This window comes from Atractosteus spatula, chromosome 2 (genome assembly GCF_055471065.1).
Source record: "Atractosteus spatula isolate fAtrSpa1 chromosome 2, fAtrSpa1.hap1, whole genome shotgun sequence".
Classification (NCBI taxonomy): domain Eukaryota; kingdom Metazoa; phylum Chordata; class Actinopteri; order Semionotiformes; family Lepisosteidae; genus Atractosteus; species Atractosteus spatula.
In genome coordinates this window covers 74,288,346-74,302,712 of record NC_142707.1, presented here as the reverse complement: position 1 = coordinate 74,302,712, position 14,367 = coordinate 74,288,346, and the positions used below count along the sequence as shown (strand labels likewise).

General features: G+C 35.6%; 1 protein-coding gene across 14 annotated transcripts in view; it reads left to right on the top strand.

Annotated features, from left to right (window-relative positions):
* ptprk (protein tyrosine phosphatase receptor type K) overlaps nucleotides 1-14,367 on the top strand; it is a 241,830-nt gene that overhangs the window by 190,096 nt on the left and 37,367 nt on the right. For all 14 annotated transcript variants that reach the window (XM_088929190.1, XM_088929173.1, XM_088929122.1 and 11 more), the window contains exon 13: nucleotides 3,254-3,290. In XM_088929190.1, coding sequence (XP_088785316.1) covers nucleotides 3,254-3,290 — 37 coding nt within the window. The remainder of the gene's footprint in view (nucleotides 1-3,253; nucleotides 3,291-14,367) is intronic.

The window sequence follows — 14,367 nt, the reverse complement described above, 5'->3', positions numbered from 1 at the left end:
TTGCTGGGCTGCACTTGCCTGTCCTATTCGATCCTATACTTCCATTTCTCTGGTAACAGAGTTACCAAGTTTTCTTGGAGTCCTGCCAAGAAAGTGCGGTTAAAATCACATGCTATTAGGACTTCCTTAATACTGTATTCCTGTAAGGCTTTTTGGATTGTGGTTGGTGTTTGTGTTGGATATGAAAGCCTCAGTAATATTTTCTTCCCTGTTTTCTTTGAAAAATGTTCATAAATTCTTTGTCTGACTGCTGGTACATTTCTGGTATTGAATCCAAATAGTCAGTATCTCCTAATAATGATAAATATTGTGATACAGCATCCCTAAACAACAACTCCATCACATAAATCATACTCTGATTCCTTTTTCTGGAAATGATACAATACAGTTTTATCACATAATGTAGCTTTTTGGTTTGCCTGTTACAATGCATATTTTAGTTGTATAAACGTATACATCAATGGGTTTAATCCTTTCTCCTGTGCAATGGAAAAGAAATGCTAAAGGCTGTATGTTGATATGTTTTGTAAAAAAAATAATGTTCTATACATTTTATTGCCCTTATAGAAAGTGGCATTACTTAGATATAAATCTATATGTAATAATATAGGTAGTTGGAAATTGAGTTCTTAGGGGAAGATTAGTCTTGTACAATAAATAATGTGAAATCCTCATTAATTCTAAGCTTTAGGCACTTTGAATGTGAAACAGTTTGTCAAAATACTGTTTGAAACAAGAATGTCAATTTCTTTATCATTTTCTTCCTGAAAATATAAAATGTATTTTTTGTTCAAGACTAGGAGTGAATTGCACATCTTAGGTTGGGTTTTTACATCTTTACATCTTAGTTTAGGTTGCAACATTGATGCTGTAAGTAAACTGCCAGTAACGTTCTTCCGTATAAATGGTCATTTGGTTAATTGATCAATTATTCAATTTTTTTGCATTTGCACTCCTTCACCACAGTGATTAAATTTGATTGCTTTCAGCACTGCATATATGTTATGCACAAGACACACAGCAGGAAACTAAATGCTGGGAAAAGAGTTTCTGGTTTGAAGCCCTATCCTACCCAGGCCTCCTGCTGTTTTCAGTGTCTTTGTCTGCCAGAAAGTTAGGTAACAGTAATATTTTAGTTCAGAATATCCAAATTGCACTCATAGATTTATAACCTGTAATAGATTAACAGAGCTTTACAATAGTGTTAATAACCTGACTCAAATTGACACCTTTAGGAGCATCATATATATATTCTTTATTAATGGATCTTTGCCTGTTATCTATTTATAAAATGTTATTTACAACCCATAAACCAGTGTGGTGTTAAACCCATTTGCTGTGGCAGGATAGATTTGATTTAAATGTACTTCCTGCAGGCCACATACAATTAATTAATCATCAAAATGCTAAGCATAAACCTTATATAGTATTCATTTACAGTGTTTTCAATTTTTAGTATTTATTTTGCAAGAAAATGCCCTCCATTGAAATGCATTTAACGGTCATTGTGTCTTTACTAGATGACAGTCTAGCAAAACGTACTTGCTCTCTGGGTATGTAATATTTATCTATGATTATTTAAAAAATAATACTGTAGGTGTGATTAGTATACACTGCACTAATCTCCATTATTTTTAAGAGAATATTGTTTGGATATCTTGTTCAATAACTGGTAAAATAAGCAAGATTGTACATGCTTTGCTATATGCTAGAATTATACAAATTCTTGCTGCAATGAAGTGTGTATTTTAATACCTGTTTTATAATTTTATGCAGCAAATTTTGTAACAACAAAGATGCTTCATTTTATAGCCACCTTTCATATGATCTTGCTTACATGGTTTTTATCATTGAACATGCTCCTGACATTTAACCTCATTTGGCAAAAGGAATCACCAGTGCTTCCAGCAATCGAAAGCCAAAGAAAGTAAGGAAAGCATTTTCCCTTGCTGCAAAACTTTAAGTTATAGGATTGAGAAAAGCCAGTGATGAAGTACATTTGGATTGTCTTGGACTAATGGCATGACTGTCATGTAAACTTCAGTACTGAGTTAAATGGGCTAATTATTATAAACATGCAATGGTGTTCTTGTTTTAAAAAACAGTAAGGTAAATGAGTAATATTGGGTGATTTTATAGACCTCTTCATACATTAGCTTTTGCATTTATTTATAAATGGACTTTTAATTTTTCAAAATTCTTGCATTACAAATAGTTTCTGAGGAACTAATTACATTTGCAAGCTGAGGGGTGGGTATATATTGATCTGCTGGTAATCAAATTAAACTCTAGAGTGACCAATAAGAATAACAGCACCTTGATAAATGATGAATGAGAAGCAGCTTGTCTTGTTCCACGGTTATTTCAGAATTGTGTTTTTAAATGGGAAACAGAATCCACAAAACTCAAGGTTAAAGGGAAACTGTCAACAAATTACTTAATATGTGGAATATTATTTGCTAGATAACAGTTATATGAAGTCCACACCATACTGACTTGTATGACTAGTGCTTTTGCTCTTTAGGAACAGCTACCTATTGCACAAATCGAGCATATTGGCTTTGCATTCACTTATACTCTGCAGTATAAAATAGACAACTTCTCTTGAAACACACATTTTCTTTTCTGATAGCAGAGTTTCAAAGCCCTTATTACTTTGATCAGACATACCCTTATAAGAAAACACAAGGACAGTTTCAGTGAGACACATGAGGCTCAGTTGCTGAGGTAGCTCCAGGATTTGGATGGGGAGTTATTGTCGGCTATGCAAGCTCAGACATAATGCAAATTAAATCCTAGCTGGTGGCTCTAGCCTGGTCTGACAAATAAACTTAATGGGCCGGACCCTTCTTATGGGTGTATGTTTGGCACCTGTGCCAGTTGTATTAGTATTGTTGCTGATTTAATCAATTTATATCTTTCACAGTTCATATGTAGATAGTGAGGATCAAATATTCATCTTCATACTCTTACATGGAATGTAACGTTTTTCACATTATCACAGTTGACATCTGTTCTGATGAAAAGTGGTTAGACTTTTTGAGATGTGTTTATTGTGCGTCAGTTTTCTATTAAAATGCTGATTGTTGCCGCCCTTGCAGATTGATTGTTATATGTATCTATTGAATGTATGAAGGCCAGGCGAGCTCTACAATATTACATTTTTCAAATTCCTTTTGCTTTTAAAAGAAAACATAAAAGCTTTTGTGCCTAAAGATTCACAGATGCATTTTTCCTTGTATTTCTTTTGCAGGAAACAAAAACCCAGTGTCTCAGACTTGCAACAAAAGGTAAAAAAATGTTTTTTTTTCTTTTTCAAGGGGACCTTCCAGGCTTATTTCAGATTAATTGGATGTGGCATTTCTATTACAGAGCTTTTTTCATTGCCTACTTGTGCTGCCTATGGAATACTTTTACTGGTTCAGAACTCTTATCTGATAATGGGAGTGCTTCTTTTTATTCTTTGTCACTCAGCCAAAAGGATACTGTTGCAGGCGGTAGCTGGATTAAGGCAGAATTAAGAAAAGCTTATTTGCGATATTTGTACTATAAAGTACCTTGTTCTGTTGCACAGCTTAAGCATTAGAACAGGAAGCCAAGCCATGCCAGATGTGTGGATTTCAGAAAAAGAGCTTACTTTCTTTTTTGTAGGCCTTTCTGTAGGTTCTTAAGGTATCAGGCGCAAATGGTCATTAATATGATAAAATGTACATGATGAATCATATTGTTGTCACAAGTAAATGGCAGGGGAAAGAAGCTCTTATATATATTTTCTCAATTAAGTATTTCCACTCCAAGTGATTTAAGCTTGAACTGCACTTAGTAATGCTTTCAGTTACAATTTGGCATATATTACATTGCCTAATGGTAAAGAGAAAAATGTCTCTCCATCATTATTTCCCTTTTCTTTTATAAATCTATTTCTGTTTAGTCCCTTTACAAATTTTATTTGCATATTCCAGCTTTAATATTGTGAAATGTTGCTAAATATTTTGTTTTGTCTGCATCAATAGGTTTATGTAGTTTATCATTATTTTGAGTTCAATATTTGCAATGTTCATCATCAGTCGTGAAAACTTTTTTAAACACTGACAGCTGAACATCAATTAGTACTTATTTTTGTAGTAAGTAGTAGCTGTTGTACCTGTTTTATATACTTGCGTAGCTATGGAATGTATATTTTGGCCATTTAATTACATTTGCGTTTTGTACAGTGCTTGAAATTGTTTGGAAAAGCACTTTTAAATAATGTTTTTTTTTTAATAGGCAGTGCGCATATTACTCAGTATATTATATGTTGCAGACACATGCCAAAGTCAGCCAGTGGCTAAAATGCCCAGGTAGCTGGCAAGGTGCCCAGCAATTGCGGGCTGATGCTGAAGTTCTCTCTCATTTTATCTAATTTCATCAATTGCCCAGGCAGTTCGCCATGTGCCCAGAGCCACCTGGGCAGATGGCAAATAATGATCTCTAAAAGTGTCTAGTGTGTAAGCGTGCCTGCAAAGCAGATTGTACTGAGTGACTGAGAGGACAAACAAACTCCTAGTGTTACCCTATCGGTAAAAACATTTTAGACTGTTTACAGTAAGTCACTCTTAAATAGGCATTGCTGAGGATTTGTTTGACAATTGTCTGTTTCTTTATTTACAAGGTAAAGGGAACATGTCATGAATTAGTGTAGTGTTCAAACTCTGAATACAGATCAGTGTAATTCTGTGCTAATATGAAAAACATGCTTTCATATTCAAGGAATGAAAAATTTACATGGTAGAAAATAAAACTTTAATGGCTTAACATCTGCAATTAATTTCTGTAATTTGCTGTTCCTCTGCTTGGATTCTCTGGATTCTACCATTCTGATGATCTGAATGTTCATTCTGGAAGCACAAAAGGTGTAGGTTAGTAATTTCACCACGTACAAATAAGATATGTTTGCTTAAAGCTGCTTCAATCCACAAATTAACACTCAAGCTGAGGGCACAGAATTCAGACATGTTTAAAATAGCCCATGGCAGTGAAAGTTTTTTTTTTAATGACTGAACCTCAGATTGTGGCTGGCATCATATCATATGTGTCAGGGTTAATAGTGCGGAAGTCATAACTGTCTGAAGATTGTTTTATTACAACAATTGTAAGATAAACCATTTACATCTGAGATGTTACAAGTTTGGATAACATGTTGGACAGGTGGGAAAGCTGTTTTTAATTTTTTTAAAGGTTTACTAAATACCCTAAAGGGTTTTTGAGTACATTATAACATGAATATGAATGACAATTGCAAAGTATATGGTATTTAGAACATGTAAACAAGAGTGCTTCATGACCTATTTCAGCATTATACTGCTCTAACTAGGCTCAGACCTTTCGCTAATGTATCTTTAGACCTTTAACATCCATTTGATCGGTACTTCATCTGGGTATTCAAAGCCCTGTCTTCAGCTGCCTTGCCCTGCATTGATAGCACTTGATTGTTAGAATGTGACTTCCAGCCCTGTGGCATGATACAGAACATCGCAGTGCAGCTCCACTCTTAAGTGACTCTTAAGAGAAATATGATGTTGCAATTTATACCTTAAAGAAAGATGTGCATTCCCAGAATAAAATGCAACCTTAACATTTGCCATTTGGCATCTTTGTTACATTTTAAAATTGAACAAAATTGTAATTCTGAGTGATATTTAATATCCACTTTTAATCCAATCTGGCATTGTAATTTCTATCATTTTTGTTTTACAGTTCATAATAAAGATCACATCTTGGATTTAGTATTTGCTAATAGCTCTTTTGTCTGCCATCCAACTAATCTTGACTGGGGTCTTCCTGATCACATGGCTTTTCTTTTCGATTTGGAGTTTCCTGTCTCTCAATTTATGCCTTTACGGTCTGCAAGCTTTTGCAATTGGCAATCAGTCCGCCTTGTTACGTTTGCTGATTCTGCTATTTCTTCAGTTTCTTGCTTTTTCAAAGGTCCCTACTACATGCACTTGCTACCGCGGCCCCTGTAAAACCTCACTTTGTCTCTTATACTTCATGCTATACTGACCAGATGCATTCTGTACAGGCAGTGTCTTGTAAACTAGAGCATAGGTTGTGATTTTCTGATTGGCGCGTACATTTTCAGTCATGAAAGGTGTACCTTGCTGAATATAGGGATAATATAGTACATGCTAGATCCAGCATATTATTCAGATACTATAGAAAATTACCAAAATAATCCTAGATACCAGTTTTGCCTTTAATCTGGTGCTAAAGCCTAATTGCCCTGTCACATAACCTGTTTCATCTCAATTATGCAAAAGCTGTCTAGAATTCTTAACAAGCTTGATATCATTTGTCATAACATTCTTACCTCTTTCCATGCACTGCAGCCTCTCAGTACCTGACTTTCATGCTTCTTATTTTCTCACTTCAGGCAGCCTGCTCCTACTCCTGCATGCTGTACTGACTTGGCATCATACATGGAACCCACATTGTTTATTGGCTCCCATTGCTTTTGTTTTGTTTATTACTGTTTCATTACTTTTTGCCCTTGGTGCTGAACATAATAAGTGACTCCTAAAGCTTTGAAAACTGCTGTAGTGATGCCAGTGCCCAAGAAAAGTAATAAGGCTTTGGATAATGTAAATAATGTGATGTGCGTTACCTTTTCATGCAGAGATTTTAGAAGTTTCCTTTGTAGTGGAAATAAATATTTATCTAACTGTACTGTAAATGAAACTTTTGATCCCTTTCAGTCTGGCTGTAGACAATTAAAGATGACTAAAACTCTAATGGTTAAAGTTTCAAGGTCAGATTGGTTAGACTGGGTGTTCAACAGAGCTCAGTACTGCACCTCTGATATTCAGTATTGAAATTGTTTCCTCTTTGTTAAATACTGAAATGGTCTGAATTATAATTTCTAAGTTGCAGATTTTGTCCTTACTAAATCCGAGATAAATGTTGAAGTATTCTCTCATTGTACTTATATGAACACTCAGATGCTGTATCATAGTTTTTTGCATCTTAATTATGATAAAACCGAGGTCACATTACTGAACATACAGTATATGCCACAATATGCTGTCTCAAGGCTTCACTGTTCAACATACTTCAGTGCGTAATCATGTTAGCTCCATTGTCACAAACTGCTGCCTTCTGTTTTTACAGGAAGATCTAATAGACATTGACCCCTTTGCCTAGCCTCACACTGGAATTACTTGCAAAATGCCCTTCTGCCAGCTCCTTGTTTAAAGCATGTAATTTTCAATTCTCCAGTCCTCTCTGATCAGAATGCATGTTACCGTCATATATGTAACAGTAACGGGCCCCTGCTGGCCCCCTGCTTTGTGGCCAGCAGGGGGCGCTCACCCTGCGGTCCATGTGGGTCCTAATGCCCCAGTATAGTGACAGGGACACTATACTGTAAACAGGCGCCGTCCTTCGGATGAGATATAAAACCGAGGTCCTGACTCTCTGTGGTCATTAAAAATCCCAGGACGTTTCTCAAAAAGAATAGGGGTGTAACCCCAGTGTCCTGGCCAAATTTCCCATTGGCCCTTACCAATCATGGCCTCCTAATAATCCCCATCTCTGAACTGGCTTCATCACTCAGCTCTCCTCCCCACTGATAGCTGATGTGTGGTGAGCGTTCTGGTACACTATGGCTGCTTTCGCACCGTCCAGGTGGGGCTGCACACTGGTGGTGGTGGAGGGGAGTCCTCATTACCTGTAAAGCGCATGAGTGGGATGTCCAGAAAAGCGCTATATAAGTGTAAGCAATTAATAATAATCATAATAATAATTATTATTATTATTATTATTATTATTATTATTATTATTATTATTATTATTATATGCATCCATTCTGATTGATATTCAGATGTCTTTTGTGAAGCTGATTGCCATGCATTCCTTTATCAGCTCTAACACTGCAGTCTTCATTGTATGCTTATGTGAAATCTCTTTCGAAGTGGTCTCTCTAGTGAGGATTGTACTGTATATGATGGAGTTAAAGTTTTTAATTGTATAAAGCAGTCACTTTTGATTAAATTATGTCATCTATCTAGCGATGTCAGTAATAGCATCTTCATTTTTACAATAGAGGATTTTGGAAACTGAATATGTCAGCTGTAACAAGTGGAACTGTAAAATAAAAACAAGAATACAAGAAACTTACAAAATTCAAAAAGCATTCAGAAAGAAGGCTGTAATTTTCTTAGACCAATATAGAGATTTGTATTTAACATGGAAACAGTACTATTGACACTAATAATTATAATTCCTTACACTTATATAGCGCTTTTCTGGACACTCCACTCAAAGCACTTTACAGGTAATGGGGACTCCTCTCCACCACCACCAGTGTGCAGCCCCACCTGGATGATACGACAGCAGCCACAGTGAGACAGTACCCTCCCCAAGCACCAGCTCTCAGTGGGGAGGAGAGCAGAGTGATGAAGCCAGTTCAGAGATGAGGATTATTAGAAGGCCATGAATGGCAAGGGCCAATGGGAAATTTGGCCAGGACGCCGGGATTACACCCCTATTCTTTTCTAGAAACGTACTGGGGTTTTTATTAACCATAGAGAAGCGGGACCTCGGTTTTACATCTCATCCGAAGGACGGCGCCTTTTTACAGTATAGTGTCCCCGTCGCTACACTGGGGCAGTAGGACCCATACAGACCTTAGGGTGAGCGCCAACTCCTGGACCCTCTAATATCTCAATTTAATGTTCACCGTACTGAACAGGCTCACACCTGCTGAGCTTCAGTGGGTAAGCTGCCAGGGGTGGTACTGCTAGTACCACCTTCCATGTTTTATAGGATTTACTTGTACAGCTTGCATTCACTTAATTTTGGGATTTCATCCTTAATGCGAAAATTCTCACAAACGGCAAAGAGCATGGCAAAGAGCAATGAGCATTAGTACCTGCACCTTGTCATTTTCTGTAAAGAAAAAGATAACTACTATAAAACATTATCCAATGTTTTTCTCCCAGTAAACTATTAATAAATTACTGTTAATGAATCAGTTAATACTACTACATTTTTATTGAAGCAGCATTAAGGGTACAAGGTAGGCAGCAGTGCTGCATGAGGGATTTGAACACACAGCATTTAATTTGAGACACTAGAATTCAAACCCACTACTCAACAGATCATACCTTCTTAGTGTGGTATAAGCAATAACAAATTCTGTGCCGACTGTGCATTTACTCAGCCATTTTAAATACTACAAACTCCACGGTGTTTTGTAGGAGAATTAGCACTAACCAGGGGAGAAAAGTTTCTCTCTCAAATCTCACATGTGCCTGGTAAGTCCCAGATATGTCACTTCATGAAAGCCTGTCTTAGTTATCCCTTTTCAGTCCCTTTGTTGCCTAGTTGTGCACTGGCATGTGGGCTGTCCTAGACTAGTCACATTAACTAACTGGATAGATCATGTCTGAACAAATTGCTTATGTGACCAATAACTATAGTTTTTTTTAATTTATCCAATTTACTCATTTGTTATCATCTTCTCTTTCCTCGAACAATGCATTCAAGAATCATCTCTTCTAAGACTAATAGCTTCTCGTAGAAATCTCATCTGTTTTCTTTTATGTGATTAAATTTGTTGCAGAAAGTTGAATATTGGTTAGGAAACTAACCCCAGACTTTCAGGAAATCAGTTTTTTTTTTTCCTCAACTGCTTTTTAATTTATTGATGTGTTTTTGTTTATATCTTCAATATGAAGGGTAATCAATCATTGAACATTGACTGCCAAAGTATTTTATTGTTATAGGGAATTATGGATACACGATCATATATTTTATCATAATGTTTTATCTGTTGTTTGTGATGTTTGTAGAGAAATAATGTATTCATGGATTTGTCTGTCAAAGTATATTTCTGTTCATTATCACAGTACATATTCAGCGATGAGTTCTTTCACTGTAAACAATGTCTTTACAGCTGCTGTTGAATTGGCATATCAATCTCCAGTCATTCATCATCTCCTTTAATTCATCACTAAGCCAAATGATTCCTTGACACTGTGCTGCTTAGCCATTCAGTCACAGAAAAGTAAATAGAAATGTGGATGGCTGGAAGGAAAATGTCCTCGGCTCTGAAAGACTTTTTAATCTATGAAATTTGTTTGCCTCGTAATCAGATAAATTGAACAAATCACACTTGTTTTAATTTTTCTAAATACAGTATCTCCCTCCTCATTAATTATTTCTTTATGCACTACAGCCAAATACCATTCAACCCAAATCATTGCTACAAAACGAATATGAATCTAAGAGAAGTAAAGATTGAAGGAAATAATCGCATAAGAAAATTTACAGATCAGAGAAAACCATTTAGCACATGTTGTTTCTTGACTGCCATTAAAGTAATGATCCAAGAATCCTATTTTGGATCATTAAGTGACTTGATGTTTTGATGAAGCCATTTCTCGAAATTCTTAGAAATCCAAGCTAAAAATATGACTAGGGAATTTGGTTCAGACCCCTGCCTTCCACTATGTAAAGACCTGTCTCCTATTCTGTATCCTAAATATTCCTAAACTTAATTTTGGCTTGTGTTTGAAGGTTCATGTGTCAGCGCTGATTTTCAAGATGTCACTTAGTCTGACCTTCTAAATATCAGAATCAGGTTTTCATGTAAACTTGTGTATTCCAAGCTAAAAAGTGTCAGTTCTCATCTGCCAGAGTATGTATGACATTAGTGTCACATGATAAATTAATAGTTGCCCTCTTCTTTTGTAATGCCCCTCTCGTAACAATGAGAAGCAACATGTCCCTACTGATGTTATAGGAACTGATTTATTATACACTTTTCTTCACCATTCTTTTAAAACATTTAGATAGCGATTACTTATGTGGCTTATACCAGAATTTTCAAAGGGGTGTTTTGCCACAGTTAATATAGCTGTATGCTGTCTGCAGTCCTCTGATTGAGAGCTGATGAAGAATCCCAGTAATACCTTTACAGTATTTATTACAGTCCAGTTACATGCCATTTTTTAAATTGTATTGTTAGTTTTTTACACAAGACAATTATATAAATATGTTTATCCTTTCCTGGGAGGATTTCTGTTCCATGTACCAAATTCCAAGTTTCCATGTAATTGTGCCCTCTAGCATTTGGATGTCTTTATATTTTATATGTGAACATTTAATATTGTTAAAAAGTGAATCTAGATACAGTGGGTAACACCTGGTTGTGTCAACATTTCCAGCTGCAAAGCAAGAGATGTTTGCTGAGATGTAGGGGACCCAGATTCAGTGATCAAAGCAATCATAAAGTTTCTGTGTTAATGATGAAGTGTTAATCAACAGTCTAGAAAACACTATATACTGTATATAAGAGCATTATGAAGCAGAGTGAAGGGGTCACACAAAAGACTTTGGACGCAAGAGCTCCTTGTTCTAGATCACCCAGGAAGACCTGATTGGAGATAAGTATATGAACCTTGTTAAGAGAGCTTGTTATTCTGTCATTTTTAGGGAACTCTGATTTCCTGTGTAAATAATTCCATGGTAAAAAACGGACTCTTCGAGTTAGTGCCTTCATTTTAAGAATAAGATAAGAGATAAGATCACTTTATCGGCCATATACAATTTCTTGCATTAGGAATTCATCTTTTCGCATACCCCAACTTGATCTCCATCTGAGCGGCTCAGAGTGCAGGGACAGCCATTGTATAGTGTCCCTGGAGCAGCTGGGGTTAAGGCCCTTGCTCAGGGGCCCAATGGAGTAAGGATTCATCTGCCGGCCGCGGGATACGAACCGGTAACCTTCCAGCCACAGACAGGCGCAGATCCTGAGCCACAGAGCCACTGCGGAATTGTGAGATAGGTTCACATTCACTTTGTGGCATCCGAATTTACAGAGGGTTGAATTGTCTTTAGTTTAGAAGGCGGCTTATCTCTTATTTTGGCCTGTATACGCATTGTTTAAGAGTCAAATACTTCGTAGAAGTCTGGGGGTTTTCTGGGAGGTTAGGATGTTAGGGGCACCTTATTTGTAAACTGATAAATAGCCTAACTTAAGTGTATTATTTTTATGTTTTGTTTAATTTAGTGTCTGAATAGTTATTAATAATGAATTTGTTTAACCCAGCATGCCTGAATTATTATTCTTTTCACATAAGCTGTGTCAGAGAACAAAACATTAATGTGCATCTAATAATACCAACTGCTCAGGTATATTCTTGGCAAAAGTTGGGTGTTATGATTATTTTAGTTTTACTTATTGATTTATCCAGTCAGTCATTTCCTGATTCGTTAATTATGTAACAACCTATTTCTAACAATACATATCAAATTATGTATTATCAAAAGCAACATATTCCTTTTGTAAATAGTTGTATTTATATACCATGGAAATATTTGATTTGTTTAAAGGTACAGCTAAACAAAGCTGTAAAATGTAGTAGATAAATTACGTGGACACAAGAAAACTGTTTAGATTGAAGATAGATTTTCATTAAAGCTGGGGATCTTATTGTTTTGAATTCAATTTCATTAGAATTTTTCCAGTATTTTTTATGAAATAATCTCATAAGCAGTTTGACAGTAACATAAGTATTCTTGAAGCAAGATGAGAAATATGTCAAACCCAATACTTTAAAATAAAGCTGAAATTGGTTGTAAGATTGATTAATAATCTTTAACTGCAATGTCAAAACCAATTTAAAAACCTGTTTCTCTGAAAGGATATACATTTTTATTTTAAAGTGAACATACTGAACGGTGCTTGACTTGATGCATAACTTTTCTGTTACTCATGTAAAATATTCCTGTCTGTTCAGTGCCTACACTATAAAAATCGAGTCCTGTGCATAAGTAATTGATAGTTTTGAATGCTCTAATTGTTTTGTGTGTCTGAAGGACACAACTCAAGTTGTTTCTCTGCATATCTCTAGGTAGCATAGGTGGTACTTTTAAGCCTTTTTAATATTTTTTAGATAATTTGTGAAATATTTACGTGAAGCAAAAACATCTAAAAATATCTAAAAATCTAAAAATAAATGCATATGCATATAGAAGTCTTGCTTTTGGACAAGACTTAAAAGACATCATTTACAGTGGTCTTTTATATAAAGAAATAAAAAACACAAGATACGCTCCCACATGGCTCACTGCTTGCATTGTGGCTATACAGTATATGGTCATTCTAGAAAGCTGACCAGTACCTATATTTTCTTTACTGCTGGCTTGCAGGACAAGCAGATGCTGAATAGACCATTTGTTTTTTAAGGAAGGGTCACTCGGTCGTTTCCCTGAGAACTGTGTGAGAACCATAATTTTATGGTCCTGCAGAGACCTGGGACCATAGTTTTCTTAACAGAAGCCTAATTACTGTAATACATATTTTCTTACTTGGTAGGTAAAGTTGGAACTGTGTGAATGTCGTAAGTCAACACACTATAGCGATCTTAGCACAGCAGAAAAGATTTATGGAACACTGCACATCTGACACTAATATATACCATGAGCTGACCAGGATTATTTTGAGAATGTCTGATGCTTTTCAGAATCACCAACTGCCATCTTGTCCTTATGCCCTGAAGCTGAAATTGAGTAAAAGCATGGTTGATTGTGGCACATTAGGACAGTTCTTGGGGCAATGGCACAGATGCTGTTTTTTTGCTTTCAGATTAAAAGTAGGACATTTTTAGATATCAAGAAATAATGGCTTAAGAGTGGGCTCTAGATGGGTTTATCAAGGCTTAAGAATTTAAGGGTAATACTTTTTAGGTCATATTCTATTGGCTCAGAAAAAGCATATGTTTGCTGCTAGACTGGAGATAAAATTGATAAATATTTTTTTCTTCCTTTAAAAATATTCCAAACCATCATCTTGTCAACTGATTCATAAAAGCTTTAAGGCCTTTCATAGAGGGTATCAGCTTAGTATTCAAACAAAATTTATCAAGCAAAATGTGATTTAAAATGTATATATTGGGCCATTTTAAGGCCAATTATGCAAATGTCAGTCATTTAATTTCGTCAAAGAAAGTGTTAACACAAATGTATGAATGTATGAAAATAAGACCTTAAAGTGGATCTCTTTATCTCTGTATACACTTCCAGTCGAGTTTGAGTACACTTGTGAAAACTAGGTTTATTTAATAATTGACGATATTTTATCTTGTATATGTTTCTGTAAATACTTGTAAATAAAAAAAAACATGCTATAATATACAAAACATCAGAATATCACAGTAATGTTCAAGAAAACTGAAAATTGTTTCTAAATCTTTGATTTCTCAAAATAGCCAGCCTTTGCCTTAATAACAGCTTCATAGACACTAGGCATTCTTTTAAGACATTTCACCAGGAAATCACTCGACAAGTTCTCCCAGCTCTTCTGCAGCAATTCCCAGAGATATG